Here is a 27,524-nt window from a genome sequence, read left to right as displayed (position 1 = left end):
CAATTGACACGTTGTCCTTTCAGGATTGTAATTCGACACAGAAAATAAATTTGTTCTTGATTTTGTTTTGGTGCTAGATCAGGCAACCCATTTTGAGTTTTTGTGTCACCATGTGATGCTTCCTCCTTGATTCTTAGGACCACTTTTTCTGCCAGGAGATATGATTTTTATCTTATATTAAAGGGAACCTTTCTCAGGCCTCACTGTCTCCTTGACTTCTGGTATGATGTCAAGTTGACCGTTCTTTACATTTACCATTCATTTTCCGGAGTTCATCCATGATGATCCTGTGTTCCTATTGTCATCCGTCTCTTTGTATGTTTTGCATTCTGATCTTTTGGCCTTTTGCTTGGCGGCAGAATGGGGATGCCCGCTGCTCTGGGCCAATTAGCCAAAGTAGAGGCATTGCATCAAACCATTGGGCACAGTGAGGGGTCAGAGAGTGCGACATGTCTGCTCTGACAAGAACCACTCCTCTCCACAGTCCACCGGTCAGTAAGGGGTAGGGTGATGGCCCTGTCTGGCTTTGGGGCACCCAGGGGTGTGACATGTGACAAGTGAATGGGCATGCCAGTTTGTGCTAAAAGGACCAGTCGTTATGACTGCAAGGGAAGTCAAGCAAGAGGCTTCTGTATGCAGTGGCTGCTTTAAAACTGTATTAAAGTGTTTGTGCATCAGTGAATGTGTGTTTTTGGCAAGCAGTGGGTGGGCCGGGAGGCACAGGGGCATAACACATATTCATATTGACACCTGTCATTGAGGCCTTGAAGCAGAAAGACAGCAAACAGAAAGCCTGCATGACGTTAATTGTGGTTTGTATTGGGACTGTCTGCGTCTGACGCCCTGTTCTACCTCTTTGGAAGGTGTTAGGTCGGACCCCCCACTCCTTCCTTACACCCCTTTACCTCGCTTGTCTCTCCCGCGGACTCCACTCAGAGAGCGATGTCTGTGCCGCACTGCACTGCACCGTAAATTAGTCCCGGGTGGTGACATGGTGCTTGCTGGGTAATTTGGACAATGGGGCGTTTGACAGCTCACCCATCACAGCTACAGCGCCCCAGGGAGTCACTACTCCTCCTGAGCTTTTCTCTCTCTCTCCTTTCTCTCTCCTCCCTCGGTGCTGATGGAGTGACTCTCTAAGTAGCAGCATCATTCTCCAATCAACCACCAAAATGGCTTTTCATCCAGGAGGGAGCAAATGGGTAGAGGGCAGAGGAGAGAGGGTGGGAATATACAGTGCAGAGAGAGCGCTGAAAAACCATCTCTGCTGGAGAGAGAGAGCAGGAAAACGTTTAGACAAGCGGCAGAATAACAGAGATTGTGAGATTGTGAATAAGAGCGATAAAATAACCAGATCCCAACATGACAATGAATAGATTGTTATGCATTAAAAAGCTTTTAATTGATAGCCACTTTCAGGATGTACAACTAATCAGTGTGAACACAAACACATAATCTCAGTATTAAAGGAAGGGAAAAACATGCAGCTAAATGCTTTGTAATTGCCAGTGATAATACTTGTTTGTGCTGCCAAGCAATGTGACCTTTTCTCGTCTAAGATGAGAGACCTACACTGGTCTTCACACGCGTATTTAAAATGTCTTGCTCTGGTACATTCTTACCTGTTGAACAGTATTGATGTCAATTCCACTTTGGCACTATAGTATTTGTGCATTTTACAGAGATCACTTACCCATCCATCTCAACATCTTGATGGAATTCTCTTACTCTCTTTTAGTCATGAATTAAAGAAGGTGTCTGCTCACTTCTGCTTATCCCACTGTGAATAGGACTCACTATTTATCTTTAATTTAATGAATTCTGATTTGTCTGTGTTCATTCGGAACATCAGTTGACAGCATCTGGGTTTAAAAATACCATATCCATTGGAATCAGTTTTTCATTTATAGGTCTTTTACTTAGATGGAATTTGGCACATTTTCTGCATCTCATTTCCATTTTCTTCCCATTTTTCTCCATTGCTATAACCTGAAGACATGTCTGACCAGTCTTTGCAAACAGTGCATTCTTTCAGCGGGAAACACGGCAACGTGTAAATCTGGATGAAAATCAATTTTCAACTCCTAACTATTTGGGTGGTGAAAATTGGTTTAAAAAAACAAAGTAAACGATGAGCCTTAATTATCATGATGTTTTGACCTTGCCTTTCCTGGCTCTGTGATGTGAATGGATAGACAGTGGCCAAGGCCTAGCATGACCCTGGCAACCACCAGCTGCCTCCTGCCAGAGTGCAGCCAGAGAGGACCAAGTGAAGGTCAGGGATAAGGACCGGAGAGAACGTGTAAACACCTCCAACGAGAAAGACATAACTGGCTGCAGAAAGACAGGAAGAGAGGGATGGTTCTGTGCTCTGAAATCAATTAACTTTATGACTGTTTACAATACATTACTTTTATATGACCTTCTCCTCTTTTCTGTCTTTTTAACAACTTAAGGTCACCACTGGAGATGGATGAAAAGGGGGGAAGGGCCCACAGTGTACTGTTTATCACTTATATGCCCATTTCTTAGTTCAAAATGCTTATCTTAAGGCCCACTCCTCAGTTCTGCGACTGCTTTCTTTTTTAGCTGAGTGTTTGCGCTTTACTGCAGTGGGCTGAATCAATTTGTGTGCAGATTCATTTTTTCAATTACATCACATACTCTGGTAAAGATAAGACCCATGAATTGGACTGCTTTATAATGCCCTGATTGAATTGTTCATTTGGTTTATTTAGCGGTTTTAGTGTGCAAGGGTTCTCTCCAGGTCGTTGTCTGTCCAGCGATGGAACGACTATGAGCTGTGAACCGATTTGGAGGTCAGTGTTGGAGCCACCTGACTTTTAACTTTAAGGACTGTCTGCTTGTTTTTTCATGAGTTGTTCTCTCTTGCTATAGGTTGTGTGATGGCAGGATTCCCCAGAGATGAAATATGAGTGTACTTAGCACGCCCCAGCAGAAAGGCTCAGATAGGACAGGGCGAGGGAGGGGTCACTGGCCCCCCAACAGTAATCAATAAATACCTGCTGCAGCCAAGCGTTAGATGGGGCCCTGCAGACAATGTGTGTAGACACATTAGTGTTTATAAAGCACTTGGCTGGAAAGAGACATTAGAGTGGAAGTAAGCCTCTGCTCACTTTGCCTGTTTCTCATGGAGCTTCTAAAGGATTTTGCTTTAAAAACAACAGCCATACATATTGATTTAAGCCACTGGGATGTATGGGTCCAATACTAACAAGTATTGACTGGAAGAGGTCGTTACTATTGATTTATGTTCACTCAATATAATGGGTAGGTGTGCTCAAAGTACATTTATAGGTAGATCTGATTGACAGTCTGTTTATCCTGCTTCAATTGACATGACAGCTGAGTGGTTTATTATTCTGCTTGACCACTCAGCTGCAAACCACCTCTTGTCCTTCCCCATTGCGGCATAGCAAAACATTGGCTAGTAAAACTCCCCGTTGTCTATCTGGCCAACCACTTACCGATCTTTTTCTCTATCTGAAGCGGGAATGTGTATAAGAATGATGAGAAGGGTGAGTGGAAAGAAAAGTGACAGGGAGAAGGCAAGTGGGACAGAGCAGAGGGTGAAGAGGATAAATAGGAATAAAACAGGAATGAAGAGGGGGAAGATTTATGCCAGTGTTCATCCTCGTTCATGCTTGACTCTCTCCTGATTGAAGGGAAACATTGGCCCCACTGATACAGTGCTTTCCTTGGGACAATAAATCTACGTGAGTACAGAGAGAATAGAGAGAGCTTATCTTGCACAGTGGTGTCTGAGCCCAGCATTCAAAAGCTGTTATCATAGACACTCACATATATATGGTTTAAGAAATACAGTCTTACAAATATTCAGCACAGACATATAGGAAAACAGGTGATATATCAACTATATACGGCATACATGGTGTATATGTGGGAAGGCATTTTTGTTTGTATCAGTATCACATCTAACTGTCTCTATGTGTCTCTTTCTCTATTCAACTTTAGTTATTGCTTGATTTGGATTTGAATTGGTGACCTTATCTCCAGTTTACCAACATAGATGGACTCACATTGTTGGTGAATTGGTTCATAATAATCTTGTGTGAACTCTGCCGTGAAATGCTACTTTTGCTCACTCTACAGAAATCTTTCTTGGTCTAGAGTTGGCAAATTTCCAGAGCGTCTTTCGTGGGGAATCGACTTTGGCCTCCTGTTGACATGTGATGTCAAAATGTAAAATTACCAGAGCATTTATGGTCCGAAGTGCATTTGTGAAAAGGCAATAGAGCAGCAGCTAAAGCCCAGGACAAATTCATCGCAGCCTGGACACTGGCTCGATGTCTAATGTGTTGTGGATGTCTTGTCATCCGTTTACACTGTTCTCAGCACAATAGACCTCATTAATGTGACTAAGGTATTGATGGTCCAGTAAAAGTGGTGTACTGATAGCAGTGGTTAGGAGTAATAATGCTTCAGGAGGCATTGCTGTAGCTCATTTTAAAGAATACTTGAACTGCAATTACTGGATGATTCTTTTTATAGCCAGCCAGTGCTCATTTCTAATGGAAAGTATTGATAAAAGCTAGTCATTAAGCCCTTGTTGTGTCTAAGATTCAGAGAGATGATAGTCACCCAGATGGCGTTAAACGAAAACACTGTCAACATGAATGTGTAGAAGAAATGAGGAGCGCATTGTCGGAAACTTGGACTTTGGCTAATCGGACAGGGCGTTTGGGTCATGGCGAGCTGTTTACCACCTACTGAATGGACCAAAGTGCTACAGGGTGCACACTCAAACTTCAAATATTTAATGTGAATTTGTCCGTGCTTGTGTTTGGTGTGGGTGTTGTGCAATTCTTTATGCAACAGTTTATGTCTTTATGTTACACAGATACTCTTTTTTTAGCTCAAGAAGTGCCTCTTTGTGCAAATTTCTTTTACAGCTCGGTGTGTCTTATCTCTCAGACTGCTTTGATATGCAGCTGTGCCAGCGTTGAGGTTTGCCTTTAATTTACTCATGTCCATAATGTAATCATCCCTTAATATTGCTCGACTCCCACAGTTATTGGAGTTGACTCAAGCCAAAGAGGGGCTGACTGCCAAGACCCTCTCATACCTCTCCCACTTGCTAATCTTGGATTTATTTGATTTCTTCTTATCCTTTTCTTCAAACCGTTTTGCCCTCTACCTGATAAATTCAGCAACAATGCAACAGGGCACATTTCATTAATTCATTAACTGTATTTCGAGGGCAACATGCAGCTCATTTACCATAAACTTTTTGTAGTTGTGATGTGGAGCTGATATAAAATTCAACTAATATTCAATTTGAGTCTTAAAATATTCACTAATAAGACTTACAATATGAGTTAGGAAAACTCACCCCAATTACAGAGCAAAATACAATTTGAATAAAAGTGCTTCGAGGACATATTTCATTAAATTTTAAACACTCAATATGGAGGCAAATTTTCTGATTAAAATCAAGCCACAGAATTACAAATGCTCTGAAAAATCCACATTGCATATCAAACAGTGGAGGCATGCCATATTAATGTTCCTATTAAAGGGATATGACACTTAAAAAAAGATAGGGAACATTTTTTCACATGCATATTAGATTCATATGCGTATTGTAATATGTTCTTGGCTATTAGTTTTGCAATTATACACGCCGCAGCTGTGCGTATCCACAAAGATTGCATCATCCTGGCGTGGCCAAAACCTCCAAAGTATTGTCTGTTTGGAACTGTTTAGTCATTGTATATGAATGGAGACAGTGCGAGAAGGAACCAGAAAAAAATGCTTCTCTCTGAGCTTCTTGTTGCTCTCAGTATTCTGTTCACCAGGGAGGGAGGAGGGAGATGCTGGGTGTTGGGTTTTAGGGGGTGTGGTTGTTTGCGTGTGTGTGTGTGTTTGAGAGAGGGGGGGGGGGGTGATTGAAAGGAGTCAGGGTCTTTCGTTTAGTCATGTGGTGTCTTTTTTTTTTCATTTCGAGGCAGATTTTTCACTGGAGGGCTAGTTCCATTCACTTGAATTTATTATTTCTCGCACTGAGGAAGTTGATGAATTTGAATATCTGTGAGCAAGTTTGTGTGTGCCTCTGTGCGCATTAATGCCTGCGCGGGTGTATATGTGTGAGCGTGTGAGGCGCTCGTCTCGCAGTGTGTAAGGGAGCGACGCTTTCATGGCTGTTTCAGATCTCTCTGCCTCACAGTTCGACAGAACGAGGGAGCCAGGAGGGAGAGAGAGATGGAGAGATAATGGGAATGGAGGGTGAAAGAAGGCTAACACAATCTTTAATGAGTTTCCTTGGCTCTCTTTGCCTGTTTCTGGGTCAGGGTCCCCTGGCTGAGGATGTGGGTGGACTATGGAGCAGAAAAGAACAGACTAACCTAAGGTCTGCCGAAATGGACTTCTACATTAAAGAGTCATCACCTTTTTAAAGACATAACTGATGAAAAGCTCGACAATGTTTCAACGTTTTGTTTTTTTCTTGGTTAGACGGCAAAAGATGAAAGTTGATCAACACAGCTATGATCTTGTTCCAGCTCTTCATTGCACCCACACGAACACAAACAGTATAAGGAGGCGGCTGCTCATAAAGGTCAGAGGTCACTTGAGGTTTTACTGCCTCTGCTTAATTAGCAGCCTATTAGGAGCCAAAGAAAAAGAGAAGTTAGAACTTTTTTTTTTTCTGATGTGAAGCACTCACACATTCACAAACATACTAAAAGAGAACTCCCCAGCATCATTCCACACATGCACAAATACTTTCATAACTAGAGTGGTGAGGATGGCTTTGGCCATTTTCTGATTGGCTCCCCCCTGCCCTTTCATTTCCTAGCAATCAACTGCAATCTGTGGCAGGTATGGAGAGAGAGATAACATTAGAGAGACATGGTGAGGAGATATCTGCTCGGCCGAGACATTATTTAGTGCTCCCAAAGCATCCAGGAGACAACCTCTGTCAGACAACAAGGCTCCAGCGTGTCCACACAGGACATGGAGGCGGGTAGATAGAAGGACATGGAAGAATTACTGATGGGCTGATAAACTCTTTTGTTATCCGAACAGTCTGCTTTCCTGTTTCTGTTCTCCCGTGCTGTGTTTCTGTCTGTCTGCCCAACTCCATTTCAATGTCTCAATCTATGTCTGTCTGGCTGAGTTACTTTCACCGTCTCCCTGTTCTCCTTCCCCTCTCTCTCTCTCTCTCTCTCTCTCTCTCTCTCTCTCTCTCTCTCTCTCTCTCTCACTCACCTTCTGTTTCCCACTGTATCTCTGTCTCTGTTACTCTGCCTCTTTTCTTTCACACTTGTGAATAATTGATGTCTACCGGTTCGATGGTAAGAATAGAACAGTTCTGGAGGTGACAAATGGGGTGGCGAATAGGCTTCATCCTCCTCCTGTGTTCAAAGAGTTAGAAAGTTAGCCGTGCTCGCTCGTGGGCGTGTGTGCCCATATATTTGTGTGCTTGTGTTTTGTGGCACTGTGAGCATGTGTTCATGTTTGTGTGCGAGCGAGTGCGTGTACACATGCAGTTGTGTGTATGTGATTTAAGACAGGGAGATGAAAGGGAGTTGTAATTACAGGGAAGCGTATCTGTCTACTGCAGAAGTATCCGAGGAATGGCACAAACTGGGCCAAAAGCCTGAGGTCATTAGATCTGCTGCATGTGTATGTGTGTGTGTGTGTGTGTGTGTGTGTGTGTGTGTGTGTGTGTGTGTGTGTGTGTGTGTGTGTGTGTGTGTGTGTGTGTGTGTGTGTGAAAATGCGTGCATGTGTCTGTGAGCTAGTGTGTGTGAGAGAGAGAGAGAGAGAGAGACAAAAGCAAAGAGAAAGAGAGAGAGAGAGCAAGAGAGAAAATGGGAGACAGAGAGAGATCAGCTTATAACTTCAGTTCCTCAGAGTCAACCTCTGAACTCTGCTTCTCATTATTGGCTCTGCCTCGCTCTCGTTTCTCAGTAGTAGCCGTTTGTGGTTAGACCAAGCAAGGCCCTGTTTCTGTGAAGCCATGCAGCCTTATTGCCTGAGAGGAATCCCAGAATTTCCTGCGCTCTAAAATACACTTGTGTAAACATTCCAAAATATCAAATGATAGGGATTTCACTATGTGCTGCGCGGATGGATAATCCCATGCAAAGACTGTGGTTATAATACACTGTCCCACTGTCTCTTGTCTGCGTCCCTTTCTCTCTCAACATCCTTTCTCTCCCTTTCTGGGGCTCTCTGCCTCTGTTCTCAACTTCTCCCTTGGTCCATCTTTCCTTTAATCTGCCCTCCTCTCTCACTTCATCTTCTTTCCATCTCTCTCTTCCACAGTTGAGGATGACTTCATCGGTCTCGGTGATCTGCCGGAAACCTTCCCGTCGGATCCGCCCGAGCCGCTGCCTGTGTTTTTGATGGAACCGGAGGAGGCCTACATTGTCAAGAACAAGCCGGTCAACCTGTACTGCAAAGCCACGCCCGCCACGCAGATCTACTTCAAGTGCAACAGCGAGTGGGTTCACCAGAAGGAGCACACTGTGGAGGAGCGGGTTGACGAAAACTCTGGTCAGTGAAACAGATCAGCTACATACACATTTAAGTGCACATCTAAATCAACTGTCTGTTTATTTTGCAAATGTGTTTTGGTGACATCATGCTGCACAGATTGTTTTTTATCAAAATAACGTGTACATCTTTTATGAGTGTTAATCTTGAACACACCTGGCGACTTAAACATAATTCATGTTTTTATCCTTATGTTTAAGAAACTCAAAGTTGGTTAAGGACTAGTGAAAGATAATTGCATTGGTTAAATATTGAAAAGGTCAGTGTTGACTTGAAGCATGACACAGGATGCATGACACATTTCTCTGACTCGAAAAAATGTTGCCTGACATCATTATTCAGGTAGCAAATTAGTAGCATAATCATATTATGTAGGAGGCGAGGTTGATCAAAAGATACACATCAAATGTGTGTTCAAACATACATACCGTGTTTGTCTGCTTATCAGTCTTACAGGCCAGTTTATTTGATCAATGAGTGCTTCACCTTATCTGCAGAAAAGGCTTGACAAGCACCACAACTTGTGGTGTGTGTGTGTGTGTGTCTTTTGGGCGTGTAGCTGTGTCTCTATATACATGTTTGTACGCATCTAGAGGAGGTAAAGTTAAGGTGAAGCTCCAGCAGGTATTTCTTTTTTTTTAGCTGAATTCAGCCCCCAACGGCACCAGAGCCATTACACACAACAAGTTCAGCACTGATTGGCTGCATTCAGCTGCTGTATTGGAAATTGAGTTCTTTCTGTCGCCCACAGGTAACAATCACATCGCATTTACCCTTTTCATCCCAGTGTTTTGCCACACACACACACACACACACACACACACACACACACACACACACACACTCACACACTCTCACACACACACACACACACACACACACATACAGGTCTGTATGTTCAGACGCACTGACAGCTGCTCCTTCACTTAAATTTGAATGTTTAGGCACGTAAGCACACACTTACATACACTTCAAGGATCGGCAAGCGTTTTGTTGTTAGGGTATTTTGTAAAAATACAACAATCAAGTGCGGTTTTACTGAACTATATGAAACACACAGCATTGTTGCAAGCTGGTGCAAACTATAAAAGCAGACACACAGATACAGAAGAGTGTTGTAGCCCGAACAAATATAAAATGAGTATTGTAAAAACAACCTCAATCGCTACCTGAAATCCTTTCATTTTGACCTGGTGTACTTTTGGAAGAATACACAGATCTGAGGATGTGTTTCATGGTTATGATTATAACAAAGAAGAGGGTGAAGGTATCAGTGGCTCTTAGCCTTTGTGTCAGAAGGTTTTGTGCTAAAAGCATCAACATGGAAAACAACCCACACACAACACACGCACCCACTCTACACAACCATATCCACAGGCTATTTACTGCACAGATATTCATTCATTTATGCCCTTGCACTCCCCCCACACACACAACACCACAAGAGCCCAATGGATGTTTGTAGCCTCTCTCAACCCACTCCATTGCTCTCTGATTTCCCCAGATTGACAGAAAAGGAGCACCGATAGAAACTGGCCAGCTTGGTCAATACCACTGATAGTTTAGCCTGAAGAAATTGGACCTCTCCCTCTTTACCCTCCTCTCTCCCCACAACCCTGTGTTTATGTCTATCTCTCGTCCTGTCTTTATGTCTGACTTTCATGTTAGAAAGAATTTAGACGAAAAGAGAAATAATGAGATTAAGAGAGTGCAAGAGACTTAAGCTACAGGCTGCATCGATTGCATCTTCGTCCAGATGTTTGACACACTCATATGACAACAAGGTGCTGTCCACTTCATATACATACACAGGAACAAAAGAGCTGTTTGTTTTTTGTGTATCACATGTGTTTGGCACTTGAAATAGAGTAGTGGACTAAGTTCAAATGCCCCAAATAAGTGCCTTGATTCTGTATGTTTGTCTCATCTATGGTGAAAAAAAATATTTTCCTCCTTAGACATTATCATGTTTTGTTGTCTTACAACAGTCTATCAAAGTAGATTTAATGGCAAAAACCTAAACCACAAACAATTATTGCAATGCCCAGATGTGCAAATCATCTATTAAATACTGCATGTACTAAATACTGACATGAAGGGGTAAATCCTTATTGAAACAAGTTTTTTGTATTTTATATTTGTAATTAATTTGGATCACCTTTTAAAGATCTATTTTCACTTTTACATTAAATCTACCTTGATTCAATGGTGTTCCACAATAAAACATGAACATTTTCACTGTATGATGCAAATTACAATAATTGTGTCATAAAACAATTTCCTGCTGAAAGCACAATTTGTGTGGCATCAGTAGTTGCAATATAATCAGCAATAGGGGGTTTGATTCACTGGTAGCATTTCCCTGCACAATGTTCTTCACAGCATGACACAATTTACCTGCAATTCTCCACTGCGACTTTTCAAGAGACCTCACGCAGGTATATTTCCTGTCTAAATACTTTTTAATCCAACGGATGTGACACACATGTAGCGCACATGACACCCAAGCACATGACGCAAAACCACCTGCAAAAAACGGAAAATAAAGTTGTTGTTTTTTAAAGTTCAGCTAAGGAGCAGTAGGGAAGGCAAGTTTTATTTGTGTGAACATATGACCATGAACCACTCTGATTTGAACTGAGACCAGTTTTGTATGAACTAATGAGGATGCACATGAAAAGAAACCTTAGATTTAGGTCACATTTAAAAAAGTCAAAATGTGACTCAGCAGGAGGCAAGAGTAAAAAGAAAGGGGGGGGGAGAAGGAACAAAGCATGATGGCAATTTTTTTTTTACGATTGGCCTTCCCCACAGTGATGATTTAGCTTCAGATACTCACCCTCCTGTCACCTGAACACCAAAGCATTTACCTCCCAGTCTTGAGGGCAGGTTAGAGTCCGTTGTGAGTAAAAGGAGAATTGATATAAGTGAATGAGCAGCAAATTAATTATACGTAGGCACAGCTAGAGTAGTGTAATATACACTGGAGACACCTTGTCACACTCTCTGAGATACGAGTCAGGAGATCAAACGAGTACTCTTCATCTGGCTGGATAAGCAGAGCACTTACCCCCTTCCTCCTTCAGTGATCCTTCAATGACCAATGCCTCCTTTTCTGCCTGACTGGTCTGATCAATAATGTTAGCCAGTGCTAACACTAAGGAGCTAGACTAGCTCATTTTAATGACCACATTAATAATAAATCATCTCCAATGAGGCGCCCTACTTCAGCCTATTAATGGGACCTGTTGTAGAATCATTTCTACTGCTAATGGCCACATTGACATGTGTGAAGTAGCCCCTCAATGCCGGTCCTGACATGGACCATGCTCACTTGCCCCTCTTGATTGCAAATTGAGTCTGTGTCTGTGTGTGTTTTGTTGTTATCATTGTAATGCTATACAGTGTACTGAGAGCTGCTAGATGAGCAAACAAATGAAGTCACTAGATGAGGTCAGCAGGCTCAGATCAGAGCCCTGCTCATCTGCTAGAGTGATCCTTCTGATGTGTTTCAAGTGCAACACGTCAGGAAGAGTTTAATCCTGCTTGAATTCATGAAGTCATGAATTACTCTTAAAGTAGACTTATAGCTGGTCATCACCGTCACTTGAGGCTATCTTATGGTGCAGAGGGTTTATTCTAACATCAGACAGATAATTCCCCGCTCTATAGAACCTTCTTCAGAAACAGTCTGGAACACAGATGGAAAAAAAATTAACTGATTCTTTCTGGCACATGCTTTACACCCTTGGAGAATCTTCTTATTGTTTCCACTATTGATTTTACCTCTACTACTCTGTCTGTGATGTTCTAACATCCATCACATCCATCCTTAAAATTCTCAAACTAACAACACACATCCTCTCAAACACATTGGCATACAGTACAGACAACCACAGACGCGCGCCCTCGGACTCACACATGCATGTGGACACATACATGCAGCAGCAAATGTGCACACAACAGACGCGGCTGTTCTCCTGCCTGTCGGCACACTGTGTAAATTTTACATGAGCGCTAAGCTGGTGTGTGGGATGTCACTCTGCCTGGTGTGTGTGCCAGTACAAGGAGGCTGTGTGAATGCTCTGAACCTGAAGTAAAATGGCATGTTCATGTTTTCAACCACCCGGTCTCTTTTCATTTTACATTCAACCAGAAATTCAGGCACATACAGTGTAAACCTAGTCGAACTGTAAAACAGATCCTGAACCTTTGTACAAATTGTGATCATCCAGAAGAGGAGAATAAAGGTGGGCTTATTAATATATGCATAAAAAGACAGACAAATATATCGACTGCTAAGATACCGTCGGGCTCATGTGGAAATACTTTGCTTTAAAGTATTCATTGAGATTTCCATTCCATTGTAGCGATATCTATAACAGCAGTTATGAACATTTGTATGCTTTGTGATAAGGATGTTTTACTGGCACAATAAACTGAATACAATGTTTGGGAAATTAGAGGAACACAACAGTTGTCATTTTTCCAAATCAAACAATCAATGTAAAAGATAAAAATTGCCCAACAGATTATAATATTAGATTAGATACGATTTGTCTTGATAAATCTATTGCATTCTGAGTGAGCTTTCACACTCAATTTTCAATTTTAGATTACTGGCAGAGGTTCACAGTGTGTCACAAAAAGGTCCATTTTATGTCGAGTTCAGCAGGTAGCCTAGTGAATCACAATATAATGAATTTGAGTTCAGGCAAAGATTGGGTTACTGATTAAATGAACATTGGGACACGATGAGTCACTGATTTGTGACACAAGGCAGCGCATGATAATGATGTCACATCAGTGACACTCTTGGGTAAGCTCAGTAAATAAAAAAACACACACACACATAACGTGAATGGTAACTTATTAAATATACAGTAGGAGCAATAGTTTAATTTGTTAGCAATGAGGCCATTACAGAAGTTATTTAATCAGCGTTAAAAACGCAAGTTTGATTAAGTTAAACCAGCCGTAATTCATTTTATTAGCTGCTGTCACTGCAAAAAAAAATGTGCTCCAGCTCTCATCTAGTAGCTTAGTTTAGCACACAGCCTTTAAAGTTTCTTTAAAGTTATCAGCCTAATCCAGTTAAGTAGCTTAACGTTACATCTGACAGATGGCATGTTTCTCATGCGTGAGTAATGTTATCATATTTAACCTACCAACCTTGACAACATGTTAGCTCGTTAGCTCTAACAATGAAGGGTTTTTGCCCGTGGTTGTTTTTATGGTATCTCTAATGTCTGTAAGTGTGTTCCAATATCAAAAACTGGACTCATAAGGAGATACTATGCTTAAATAAAGGCAAGTCGAACTGTTGGCTGGCTAACTATTAACACCCAATACTAGTTTAAGTTACCTCACTAACTAAAACATAACACCTTTGTTTGGACAAGCTCCAGTTAAGCACTTAGCTAGGCTTGTTACAACAAGGCCGCATCATTAATTCTGCCACTGCCCCCTGTTTGAAGTGGCATGCACTCTGTGCAGCCCTTTTAATTTGTGTCTCCTCGAGAGACATCAGCCTCCCCATTGTTTTTGAATTAGCAGGCAATGGTGTGCACTACGAGAGTTGGGGATGTTTGAGAAAACTATATATATATAAATGTTTTTGTTTTTTTAAATTAACGTAAGCCATTAAAATGTGCAAAAGTACATTATCTGTTAGAAGAATAAGATGTACACACCCCTGTTCATGTAAACAGATTGGTCATGGTTGTGAGTCTGGAGACACTGACTCAAAGCTTCCAGACAGTAGCAGTTTTGTAGTAAGAAATGGCAATATATGGTCAATACCATACAACGACTAAATGACTAACCACATAAGTGCTCAGTACAAGAACAGTGTGCAGAACTCATCAAACTACTTATTGGATTTACTACAACTGCAAGAGAAGACTCAGTTTCTGTCATAATGTCAGCTAACAATGAGACACAGCTACAGACCTAGTCATCTCTAAAACAGAGTAACTAAAGAGTGGGGGAAAGAAAGCTGCCGGGGTAGTTTGTAATGCCGATGACACGATCTGATTTATGGTGGACAAAAAAAATAAAAATGTATAGATGCATCAATCCTGGTGGTAATGGTGTAGAGAATGTTTCCAAGGCACACAAAAGGTCCTTCAACAGGGCATAATTTGAATGCCACAGTCCACTTTCACATTACATTGCTGACCAGGTACTTGAGCATGACAGTTCCAGGAAAATTACATCAACTTAACTTTTTTCCAGTGGGCTGAAAACCCCCCACATTTATACCTAACAGAGCAGCACTTTGAGGATGAGGTGGCATTGGCTATTCACAGCGTGGTCTCAGCATGTTCTTGTGAAAAGTCCACAGTACTGTCGCAGTCATTCATGTCTCCTGACCACATGACAGGTATCAACGCATAGAATAATTAATCTTTTTTGCATCAACCCTGCTCATTATGGGTTCAGATACTATAAATCAAAGTGTTAATTGTCTCCTAATGTTTTAAATACTACAGTACAGTGAGTTACTATAGTACATTTCTAATTTTTACAAGGACCTCATGAGACCACTATTGTTCTCACAAATATCTCATTCAATCAAAACGGGATGATGGATTGAGCTGCAATAAGGCATGATATTGCATGTGAAGTATCTGTAGCTTCAGTGAACGCTCGTGCGCCACATAACCCATTAATTTATATATACACAGAATTCCTATGCATGCTCGACATACACACACTGTAGTGGCAGCGTAATCTGCTCTAGAGGGGCAGCTGTGGGTAGAGGCATTTGTTTTGAGGATGATTTGTTTGTTTGGGTCCTGGCACCCAGATGAGCAGTAATCAGAGGAGTTAGCAAACAGGATTGTGGTAGCCATGACGCCGAGAATCCTCCCCCACAGGGCCCGGACCCAAACAGCTCAGCTCTCTGGCTCTGGATTCGGGGCCAGACTGACACAAATACCCAGTGTCAAAGCATGTGATGTGACTCATTTTAAAATTTTACTGATTCGTGATTACAAGGCAGTGTATATGTGTATGAAACTAATTCATTTTGGTGTGTTTCAGTTCATTGGAGCTCTTTGTTCCCTGTCGATATGTGCTAATACTGTCCCCTCTATCTGCCTCCCTTTCAATCCTGTCTGTTTTTCCTCACAGGACTGGTAGTGAGAGAAGCCAGCATAGAGATCACTCGGCAGCAGGTGGAGGAGTTGTTTGGGCCGGAGGACTTCTGGTGTCAGTGTGTTGCCTGGAGCTCTGCGGGGACCACCAAGAGCCGCAAAGCCCACGTCCGCATCGCCTGTGAGTATTCTCCCCTCCCTTCATCCTGCTCTTCATCCCATTATTCGGTCTTTATCTTCTCTCTAATCTTTGTATTCCTCTCCAAACAAAATGTCTTGGCTGCCAAGGAAATGCATCTCAAAGACCGACTTGTGTATCAGGACAGATTTACAGATTCTGGAGATAGAAGCAGTGAAAAAAAGTCTTACTAACATGGGACTCAAGTGTCCCTTTGAACTTGAGTTGGTAAAAAGCCGACAGGATCTGAATCCCTTTCCTTGTGTACAGTATAAACCAGTGCAGAGGATGGGGAGAGCTTCAGCAGTGTATACACATTAGAGAGGCTATGGCACATGTTTATGCCAGTTTTACCTCTTTTTTTATGTAGGTGGTCCTCATTTGTTCACTGCCTTTGTGTTTGTCCTCCTACTGAAATGCATAACACAAACCCTTTCCAAGTAAAGAGAAACATTCTCTTGCCTCTAAAGTTTGGGCTAATTTTTGTATAACTGTTTCCCAAAGGATGTGCCAATCAAAATCTAAAAAGTAATGAAACCCCAGAGGACATGGTGAGGAAAGCAGAGATGTAAGAGTAGTTCGAATTGTGACATCAAGGCATTGCTTCTGCAACACAACACATATTACATAACTCAACTGCTTCCACAGTGTTGTCAAAATTCCCCCCGAAGGGACTTCTTTTGTAGTATCAGCTAGATCACGCTCAACGCTTTCAACTTCTGACTAAGTCATTTCAATTGTCACTTCATTGTGACTGACGTGTGGCAAACAGACACAGAATGCAACACCCACTTGCAGCGTGTATTGTAGTCTGCATCCAATGTATTGTTATCACTGCTGGATAGGGCGTGATGGGGATATCGCTGTTTGGCCGGCAACTCGGCGCCACTGTCGGAATGATTTCATTTTCACTATACAGTTCAGCAGAGTAGCACAGTACGGAGTCAATATCCATGGTTTTCACTTGGTAACGTCATATATCTGTCCCTCTCGATTTTGATCTCACCTAATTCTCATTTTCTTTCTCTGCATCTACATATCGCTGTCTCTCTCACTCTCTCTCTTATGGTTTCCCCCTGTTTTCTGTACAGTTGCTCTTTGAATTCAGTGTAATCCCTCTTTTTCAAACACCAGTAGCTCGTCTCATTACCACTTGCTGCTGTTATACTAGCCCGGTGAATCAGAATCATGCCTCTAAGTCTCCCCCACCGAGCCCACTCCCGCTGCTCCACCTCCTATAATCACCCATGATGAGCAGCCTTCCAGCACTAACCTATCCCTCAAATCACAATGGACCCCTCTTCCCCTCCCATTAGCTTCTGCTGAATGGATTAGCTCCTCTGCTGTGCTCTCCCTTCAGGCAGGCTTCTTCAGAGCCGGGCTTGATCCTGTTAGGCTAATGGAAACTGGGCTTGTTTTCCTTTCCTCTCCCATCATCTAAACATATACAGTTTAATCAGACTGTGAGTCAGTGCCAGCGCTGGAAAGTTAAGGGGTTGTTGTGTTGAAGCACTGGCTTTCAGACCTTAAAAAAAGGCTGGTCTAGCTAAAAGTATTGTCAGAGATTCTTTGTGCCTGCTAGAGGAAGAATGTGTAAATTCCCCGTGATTGCCTTTTCTTCTTGTGACCTCCACAAAACCGTTTTGATTGGCCTCCATAGTTGGGGAGCAGTGATTGCTTGCCAAAAAGAGAGGCAATAAAAGCATGTGCATAGAACCAAATTAAATAAATGAATCAAATCAACTGAAATGCCTTTCAAAAGATTGTCGAAGGGTGAAGTTTACTCAGAAAGCTGGAAATTGATTTTCTTGTTTGTTTGTAGCATTATAATTTTACGAGTACAAGTCAAGTCTCCATGGTCATTCCTAATTTAGGTCCGCATCAGTACCTTATGATTCACTAAGCGAGGAAGTTTCTCAAGTGTAAGGCTGGTGTAATTTAGCATGAAAAGTAGCCAAACTTACTGTACCCACTTAAGGTAATGTTGTCATATGTGTATCTGTCTGAGGGCGAGCGAGGCTGGAAGTGTTTATCTGCTGAGGAGGGAATAGTACGACTCCCACAGGAATGTCGACTCAGCTGGCCCCACACCCTTCAGTGTCCCACAGTACTGTTCAGGGTTACGAGGAGTGAGGAGAGGAGAGACTCTAGAGAGGGAGCATAATTTAAACCCACAACCAGTAAAATATGCAGAGCAAAAATAATCACTTGCATGCTACTTACTGTGTTTCATCAAGAGGAATGTCAAAGGTCTGCAAAGGATGATGAAATTAACAAAACAAGCACTGGGTGTTTAATTTTTTGTTTAACAAGCTGTAGTTGATCTGCTTCAAGAAGGGAATAAAAAAATAAAAAAAACATGAATATTTTACACATACTCTCAAACGCAGGCCAATGCAATTAATTCTAATCATTTAATGCAGGCTATTCTGTGATATTATGTTCTGTACAATAATTAGAGGTAGTTGTGGGAGTAACAGACTCTGGTTTGACACTAAAAGAATAAAATAAAGAAGGTGGTTTTTCTGGCAACAACAACAGAAATGTAACTATCCAAACAAGCTTATTATTTGAATTGCTTGGGTTTAAAGAGGTTATTAAGTATTTACTTATCATAATAAACACATTATATTTTTTATGTAAAACATGTTTGGGCCAAACCAAAACCTGCTATGCCCCATACCGTGGACACCACCTCTAGTATGGCTGCTAGGCATTACGGTCCATTCTGCTACAATACGGCACACTGAGCAGCCAGTCCAGTACCCAGTGGAGACTGACTTACTCTTCATAGGTTTATGGAGAATTCATATTTTATTTATTGGATTTGGCTGCAGTGCATATATTGTACTGTATAGCATGAAGTGTGTTCCTGTGTAGGAGACGGTGTGCCTGCTTCTTCTCCTCACCTGTCATACTGTGACTACATCTTTTATCTTGTGGAGGCAGTTTGAACTAGCATTCATCTCCACATTGTAGTTCTGACATCAGAGCAGCAGTAGAATGACTCTTACAACTTCAAACAGCAGTGCCCCTTTGAGACAGAGTTTTGCTGCCTCTTTTCCTTTCCTTACCTTTCCATCTTAATAAAAAACAAACTGTTGGTCCTTGGATCAAATTCCATAAAGCTTTATATGTCTCACAATATGCCCCTCCAGTCATTCCTTCTTTTAATTTCATACCAGACTTTTACAGAAATTGCTTTCAATTCAACACTCACGCTTTTTTAGCTTTTATAATATATTGAAATTGTGGAGTTAGGGTTATTATTCCCCTGAAGACATGCATACTCACAGGTGGAATTGGGACATGGATTGAATTTGTTATTTTTAAGGTTAATTTTTCCAAATAAAAAATGAACCTTAAAATGACTGTATGTATTCTTTGGGGCCTCCAGGTGTAGCCTGATCATGCATTCTGTAATAAGAACATGATCTAGTTTCTCCTGCAGGGAAAGTGGAACCGTTAGCTGAACAGTGAAATGTCTCTATTTAAGTATAATGTGTCCTCATGTAATAGCTATTGAACAAAAAGAAATCAAGTGATGAAATCGGTAAATTGAACCTCTGTTTTGATCACGTTTTAGGGCTGTCTTCTTTATATTCCATAGTAGTGATGAATACGTAAAATCTATAGTGAGAATGTCCTTACTATATCCATTCACACACATACCACAATCTCCCCACACCATGAAGAGCAGTTATTTACGTTTATAGACGTGGGTACTGTAGCCTATTACTATTATTAGTGCCATCTGCTTCAACTTCTGAAGTACAAATTCTGCCATGTGTCACTGCACATCTGAAGGTGCTTTTAATCTACACTCAACTATGTAAACCTTGATTTCCCAACCAATGTGCTATTGCAGAGGTATCTATTATAATATATACATTTTTTTTATCTTAACACACAATGTCAATAGCAGTCCATTACTGTAATAATAGTGTTCTGTGTATGAGATCTGCCATATTGTTTGCTGAATTGCTTTACCAGGGTTATTTCTGGGTTTGTTTCCATGGACACAGTTAGATGTCAGTAGAGGAGGAACTGAAGAAATGTGTTGGTATCAGAAACCTGGATATTAAAAGTGAAGTAAACACAGACCCCCAACACGCATCTTACTGTTGCAGCCTTTTTGCAGTTTTATTAGAGCTGTATGTTTCCTGCTTAGTTCAACCCTTCGAGGTCTGGGCTCGATTTAATGGTTTGCTTTAACCTCTCAGCTTGTAGTCTTCACACAGATATCATTTTCAACTTGGTTTGTCTCACTCTTCCGTCATGCTTGCCTTTCTTAGCAGGACTGGCCTCGGTTTAAGGTTGGCATAGTTGCAGAATTCAGTTCATGCCTGCTTCTGTATGTAGAATTGTTGTATAGGAAAACATGTTAGAGCACCCTGTATTGGATGTGGTTACTGCTTTCGATTAAATGTGTCAGTTAAAAGACTTTTTTTTTTTTTAATTCTTGGCAAAAACTGTTTTTACCAAGAATATTGCAAAGGCCGTGGAAATGTTATCAGTGGAGTTTGGAGGTTTGATTGTAGATTTGATGCTTCAGTAACTCCAAAGTTCCCAAATGGTGCAGTAACTCCTCCATTAAGTCCTCTTCTCTCTCCCCTCTCTCCCCTCCCCTCCGTTGTTGTGTATGATGCCCACTGCGCCTGTCTCAGTCTGTGCAGCAGGTTATGATATATGTCTAATGGGCTTTGGGTTCCAGTGTAGCATGACACCTTCAGTAATCCTGCCCTGTCAGCTCCACTATCCCTGCCCTGCACTACTCCGTCAGGGCTCTCACGCCACAACAATATTAGTTTTTCATTGGAGGGTGAGAGATCCCCTTCTATCTATCTTCTCTACATCTACTTCAGGGAGGTTTGTTTGTTAGCTGAAGGAGAGAGGGAGATAGAAAAAAAGCATAAATCTCAGTTAATGTTTCTGTGTATTGCTTTTTCACAGCGGCAATTATTATAGATGAGTTACCCTGCCTTTTTCTTTTTGATGATTTATTAAACACTTTTAAATAGCCCTCACATTTACCTGCCAATGAGATATAAGTAAATATTGATACACATTGTGCTTCTGTCTATTGTAGACCTGAGGAAGACCTTTGACCAGGAACCTCTTGGGAAGGAAGTGTCCCTCGAACAGGAAGTGTTGCTCCAATGTCGTCCACCTGAAGGCATCCCAGCTGCTGAGGTAAGGTTCAAAACACATTTCATTGGGCCACTGAATTGTAGTTGTTATGATAGTTATATTTTTAGTTTGAAAAGATAGGTTCTAATATGCACTTCTACATGTTCACCATAGAAATGCAGGCAGTTGTGATTATCCAGACTAAGCCCAGCCAAAAGTTCTCATCTCAAATCCAATAAACTGGCTGCTCTGAAAAGAGGTTTATGTGAAGAGCTTCAGCTGAAATGTCGCCATCATTTCTGGTGTGATTACTTTGTTTTTGTTGTATATAATGGGTAGCTAAAATGTCCAACTCCCCCATCATTGTATATTTAGCATATGTATTTATTAAGATGTATTCTATGTTTTCATAATACCAGTCAATGGTTCTGTTCTTTCATGACACATAAAAACTGTGTTGATAGCAGAATTTTCCTCAGTTTTGAACTCTGCTCATTTCAGAAGTTGTAATAATATAACACTGAATAAATGTGACACGGTCCAGTGCTCAGATAAGGACATTTTTTCCACCACTGCCTGAGCTATTTAGGCTGTTTGGGTATTTCCCGAACATCGGCCAGTCCCTGCAATTTGGTCAGAGGAGGAAAAAAATTGTAATTATCTGCAGTGGGGGAAAAAAGAATAAAATCAGTTGTGTCCCTGTGTTACCGTAGCTCAGCCAATATCACCTCCCTGCTCTGCTTCCTCCCTACCCTACAGTAGAGCACTGTTACCGCTGCATTTGAAAAGGCTCAGTTGTGATTGCAGGAACATAAATAGAGGATGAAAGAGTGGTTTGATGGGTGGGGGGGCTTTGGTGTTTTTTTTTTTTTTTTGAGTTGGGGGTGTTGGGCCTGAACTCTCTAAAGGCTTGTGATTGACCAGGAAAAGCCGAGTTAAGTGAGTGGAACTGCACAGCATTTATCCCCACTGAAAGTGCTGACAGGCTAAATGGAAGAAAGTTTAGGACTGCCACTCCGCAGACTCTCCTTATACAATCCAGGCTTCAGTCTGATAGTGTTGCTGTAACAGCCATATAGCACTGGTGATTTTGCTACGTGTCTGAGGTCTCTCTGTCAATCCTGGATTGGTTCTGTGCAGCGATTAAAGACTCAGCTGGGGTCCAATCATGACACATCTATGCTTTCTGAGATATGGAGTTGCTGTGGCAACCTAGATTTTCAATGAAGGGTAAATAAGAGGCTTGCCAACATTTATAGTGTATTCAGTCTGGGTAAAGTGTGTGTGATCAAGTAGAATCAGTGTTGTTTTAATGTAGTTACCCATCACCAAACTAGCCATCTATTCAACATATTTTAATTTGTATATTATGAGGTCAGAATTTGTAGCAGGCAGTTTACCTCTTTTGAAAAATAAATAAAGAAGCTAGAACCGATTGTTTAAAATTCTCCCTGCATGCATCAGTTTCTGTATTCTCACTAAGAGCAGTGATTGTTTACAGTTTACTTTTCCTTCTATGATCAAGTTGGAGTTTGTGTGTGTACAGAGGTCCCTTTTCAGCTTCTTTAATTACTCACACTTACCTCATGGGTACAAAAAAAAGACAACAGTTCCATTCCACAAGTTGTTTTTCCTCAATTTTTTTTTTTCCGAACTCAAACACAGCTGCCTCAGTGGGAAAAAAGGACAAAACCGAATGCTGCTTTTTCATCTGTGTTTTTCAGGGCTTTTCTCACACAAACCCGCCGGAGAAAAAGCCTCAGAGAAAAAAGCAGATGGGCTAAGTCTGTGGTTACATATGAATCTGCAGAAATATGTAGCAGCCGTTGTGAAGGAAGGATCTGTCATATTTCACCCACTTTAAGACAAAAAATAATATAGAGGGGATGAGAGAGGCTGAAGGCAGAGGGAGAGGAGCTGTTGAGGTTTGTCGGGGTTGGATCCGGTGAGTTGTTGTCAGGCCTCCAGTGGGCTGTCAGTTCGCTCTGGGCTTCCTTTACAGGGCTTTGCCTTGTGAGGGAGAAGCTGGCGGAATGGCAGGCTTTGACTGAGCCACAAAACCCATACTCTTACAGCACTTTTGTTAAATCATGTGGACTGTATGTGATGGACATTGTGCTGTGTGGCACACACACACACACACACACACACACACACACACACACTGTGCTGACTGCGCATGAACGGTCACATCCCTGCTTTTCCCCGATGTTCACATGTCGGGGCACCAACAAGGACATTAACACGACTGTGTGCCCAGGCACACATGATACCATGCTGCCAACAACTCAGCTGAGCGCTGAGCGCTGAACGTCTATTCATTTATTCTATGGGGGGAACAGTGTGATTGTGGCTGACCTGCTGGCAGAAAAAAAGATTCACTGCTGATGTAGTGCTTCCTCTTTTCAAACTAGAATAAAAGAGCTTTATAAGGAAAATGTGTCATTTAGGTTCAAACATTAACTAACATTATAATAGTTGCAAGCACTGACACTTTTACTTCAGTTTTAATGAAGATATTTTGTTGAGATCAGCTATAATGCCACATTGTTGCAGCTGTTTTAGACAAAGAGTTTGCAAAGTAACTCTCCCCCACACGCAGATACATCCTCAGAGCTACAAAGCCCACATTCTCAACAATCAAAGTAAGTCATCCACAATTAGTTTTGATCTCAGATTACAAAGTGGAACTGCGCTATTTGATGTTATCCAGTGTCAGTCTTGTGTTCCCTCTTTGACTTCCCACTTTACAGATGATTTACATTTTAGGTTTTCACGATGGTTTACCACAGTAATGACGTTCTGTTATTCTATTTAAGTGGTTTTGAGTCTTTGTTGGCTTCCTGCAGTGGCTGTTGCCCCGAAAATTAAACATTATGCTGAATAATCAGCTTTGCTCCTGTGATGGTGCAGCAAGTTTACAGAAGATATGAAAAGGTTCCCATCCGACGTCTCAGAGGTTTTCATATTTGGAGTTGAGTTTGAGGCATCCTGGCCCTTTTGTTTTGACAGGTTATTCAAACTTCATACATTGATTTTCTGGTGTACAGATAGTCCCGGAGTTGTGGAATACACACACACACACACGCACACACACACACACAAAGAAAACAAGCAGCCGACATTTATTTTGGCTCTCCTTGCGACCATTACCAATGGAACTTTGGCCTCAAAAGACTGAAATACTGCGAGTGAGGTTTCTGAAATAGCACAAGGATTCAGTCATCTGAACGTCTTGTATGGTCTGAACACATTAGACACTCACCAGGCCCCCTAAAAGTCATTGTTACACATTTCCATTGCCATGAATATTTGATATATACTTAATCAAAAGCAGAAGGAAAATGTAACTGTCGGGACTATTATTGGACGGAAGGGAGAGGGAGTGATTTGGCAGGAAAGGCTTGGTTTCTGTATTACGTGGGCTCACATGCTGAGCGCTGGCCATAGATAGAGTAAGGTAAAGATGGGGATGGAAAACTTTCCTTCAGCTTAACACTGATCATTCTCTTTTAATACCTCCATGAAGCTCTTTCTTCGACATCTTAAGGGCCTCTACAGAAGTAACAATAGTCTCTTTTCATACTCAAGAACATGTGGCAGGCTCATAAAATTGACTTAAATCTCCTTGTGAAAGAATGCAGTTTTATTGTTCCTTTTTCTTTTCTTCTCCCATGCCCTCCATCTCCATCTCCACTTCAGAGCACTTGTCACAGCCCCGAGAGAAAGACGAGAGTTCAGAGGTGATGCAGCACTGTGAGCTGCTGAGCCTGTTTCCATGGAAGCGGCTTTTTAATTCAGGCATCTCCTCAGTCAGCCGGGGTCCTGCCGTGTTATCATGGGTAACGAGTCATTGATGCTCTGCAGGGAAGAGGCCCTGCTGCCATGATTAAGTCCACTGGCTTTACTGAGAAGAAAGCTAGGAAACCTAAAGATCTTTACTTCACACTCCCTCATCCAGAGGAGTCTGATGAATTTCGACAGCTGGGACAGCAGCCAGAACCAAATTCAAGGGATTCACATGTATTATGTGAATCCAAAGAGACAGTAGATTTTGTTATTTAACTCAAATTATGTTTTCTTACCTTTTTGTTATTCACTAAATGTGCCTGTAATGAATCACAGCATTGACTGTTACGTTATTAAATCTAATCTGGCTCAAATGTCTTGGCTGTGGCTCTTTATGGAGAGCCAGCGTTCACCTTTTCCACACATTAGACCATGTAAATGGCAGTGATTGGTGTTGATGTTAGGGCCAGTTCCACTTAATAGGCGATGTGAAGGGGTAGCGCAGACTGCAGCTCATCGGGTCACCTTGTCAAAAAATGGCTGAGTGCTTCGTCCCAGTCAAAACGCTGTATAGTGTAGTTATGAGGGGGCCCCAGGAATGTCAGGAGTAACACTTCAGTGCCCAGTGAAACAGGAAGTGTGTTTTCATTTAGGTTACCCATGGGAGAGAAAGTGTCAGGAGGGCAGACCAAATCCCCCCCCAGCAACCAACCAATTGCCCTTTAGGCACCCACCTGTCAATCACTGTAGTTTCTTTTTGCGAAGGCTGTGATTTACTCTAATGGCCCAACATGTGTGAGCGCTGCTGTCCTCTGTAAGTCACTGCCCTTTTCTACTGTTACCTCTGCTGGGTCAGGCCTTAACAAACATTTATATGTACAACTTTGGACCCCAGGGTTTTTTTCTGTGCATACATTCCATCGGACCACCTTATGAGAAAGAAAAGAAAATATAATTCATGACAGGGCAAAGACAAGAAGCACTGCTTGGGGCTCGAGAATGATGCAAAGATAAACTGATACTACACAACAAATCCAAGAAACTACTACATGTTTGGGCTACAAGAGCGGCGTGTGTATTGAAAATCCCCCTTGCCAATCTTTTTATTTTAAATCACTGGTTCACCTACCATCACAGCTTTCTCCCAAGCCCTAGAGGTAAACACAGCTTCTTTGTTTACAGTTCCAAAAAGGGCTTAAAATGATAGGAATCACCCTTCTCTACGCAACCTGGACTCGTAGGGAAGGTGGATTCCTGGATGCCTAGTGGTATTTTCTTTTAACATGGCAATGAGACGTAAATGAGGGAGTTCTCATTCTGAGATGAACCGTTTCTTTATCACTTTAAAATTATTTTCAAACTGTTTACGCTGAACTTGTGAATCGGTTCCAGCATTTTTTGTATCCTTACTCCTGAAGGTTGTATTGCATTCAAAGAGAGTTCTGACCTCTCAGTGCACAAAAACCCTCTCCCTTGGTGCAGTTATCAACTGAGCTTTTCTAAAAGCCAGAAGAGACTTGGGAAGACCAAGGACTGCATGTACAGCTGCAGCCTTAGTAATATTTATACTAGTATATTTAATATTTCACATAATATGGCATTCATTCTCTGCAGCCAACTACTTGTCCACCCACACTTAAATGTTGCAAAATCTTTTGGCTTAAAAACAAAATGTGCAGTATAATGGCAGATTTCCCATCATCACCATCAAAATATAATCAACCGTTTCGTCGACCAAGGATGAGTCATATGCCAATTTTTGAACAAATGTTAATTTTTATTTTTTTATGCCTCCCTAATAAATGGACAAAAAGACAGTGGTGAAAACATGAACTCCCCCCCAACTTCCTGTTGCTTGCACTGTAGGCAGTGAGGGTTTCTAGGAATCATATTTGAAGAGGCATACGAACTGTGCAAGAGAAAATGGAGAGAGTTGTGTTGCAGCAATGAAGTGTCTGGCTGTCCTTGGAGCGAGTTTAGGAAATGGCTGCTCTCCTTCAGCAGAATGTGGAGAGCTTTAGGCAGGACTGAGCTGGAGGAGGCCATTACTCCTGGCTCAAGTCTCAGTTATCTGTCTTCTGTATGATCACCGGAACAACTCCAACTCCACCTCTGTTACCTCACCCTCTCTCCTCCACATACACCGTCACAAACACACATGCAGATATAGAAAGCAGCAAGTAATACAGGCACACACACACACAAACAAACATTCACACCCATCACACCTCAATATATCACATCTTCATGCATTTCAGCTTCTTAATATTTACACAGCTCACATTTCCATTCTTGTCATGCAGGCAGATGCGGAGCATATGGCTTGTTGTCTCATAGTAAGTGATTGAATAATCAGTTTGTAACCTTTTGTGGTTCATTCTCCAGGTGTGTCATTCAAGCCTGCGGCGGGTATATGCTGTGAAAAAAGGGAAATGAATAAATTATATCAGATGGATAGTTAGGCTTCACGTGGAGGAGTAGGAGAACTCATAATGACTTCTCTGTAGAGTCTCAATTTTTTTTTTCTTCTCCCCGTTCTTCCTTTTCACACCCCTCTCCACCCCCACACTCTGCTGTAGGTTCTATTTCTGACACAACAGAGATGAGTAGTGAATGGTGTTGCCTTGCACTGGTTCTTAACAAGTGAGTGGATTGTATACAGTGTGTTTTGTATATTGGGTAAATTGGTGCTGTGCTGGCACAGAGCACAGACACATCCCACTCGATAGTTACAGTCTGGTCTGCAGCCAGTTGTGTTTGCTAGTGGGAGAAGAAGTGACAGT

At 41.8% G+C, this 27,524-nt stretch overlaps 1 protein-coding gene across 4 annotated transcripts in view; it reads left to right on the top strand.

The window, feature by feature from the left end:
* The window catches only part of unc5cb (unc-5 netrin receptor Cb), a 107,007-nt gene that overhangs the window by 51,285 nt on the left and 28,198 nt on the right, over window positions 1–27,524 (top strand). For all 4 annotated transcript variants that reach the window (XM_068706190.1, XM_068706189.1, XM_068706188.1 and 1 more), the window contains exons 2-4: window positions 8,314–8,544; window positions 15,682–15,825; window positions 20,912–21,015. In XM_068706190.1, the coding sequence (XP_068562291.1) occupies window positions 8,314–8,544; window positions 15,682–15,825; window positions 20,912–21,015 (479 nt within the window). The remainder of the gene's footprint in view (window positions 1–8,313; window positions 8,545–15,681; window positions 15,826–20,911; window positions 21,016–27,524) is intronic.

The sequence above is a fragment of the Cebidichthys violaceus genome, unplaced genomic scaffold (genome assembly GCF_023349555.1).
Source record: "Cebidichthys violaceus isolate CVI_PGR_0920_01 unplaced genomic scaffold, fCebVio1.0.p SCAF_12, whole genome shotgun sequence".
NCBI lineage: Eukaryota > Metazoa > Chordata > Actinopteri > Perciformes > Stichaeidae > Cebidichthys > Cebidichthys violaceus.
Note: the sequence above shows the minus strand (reverse complement) of the source record. Positions and strands in the feature narration are given on the sequence as shown.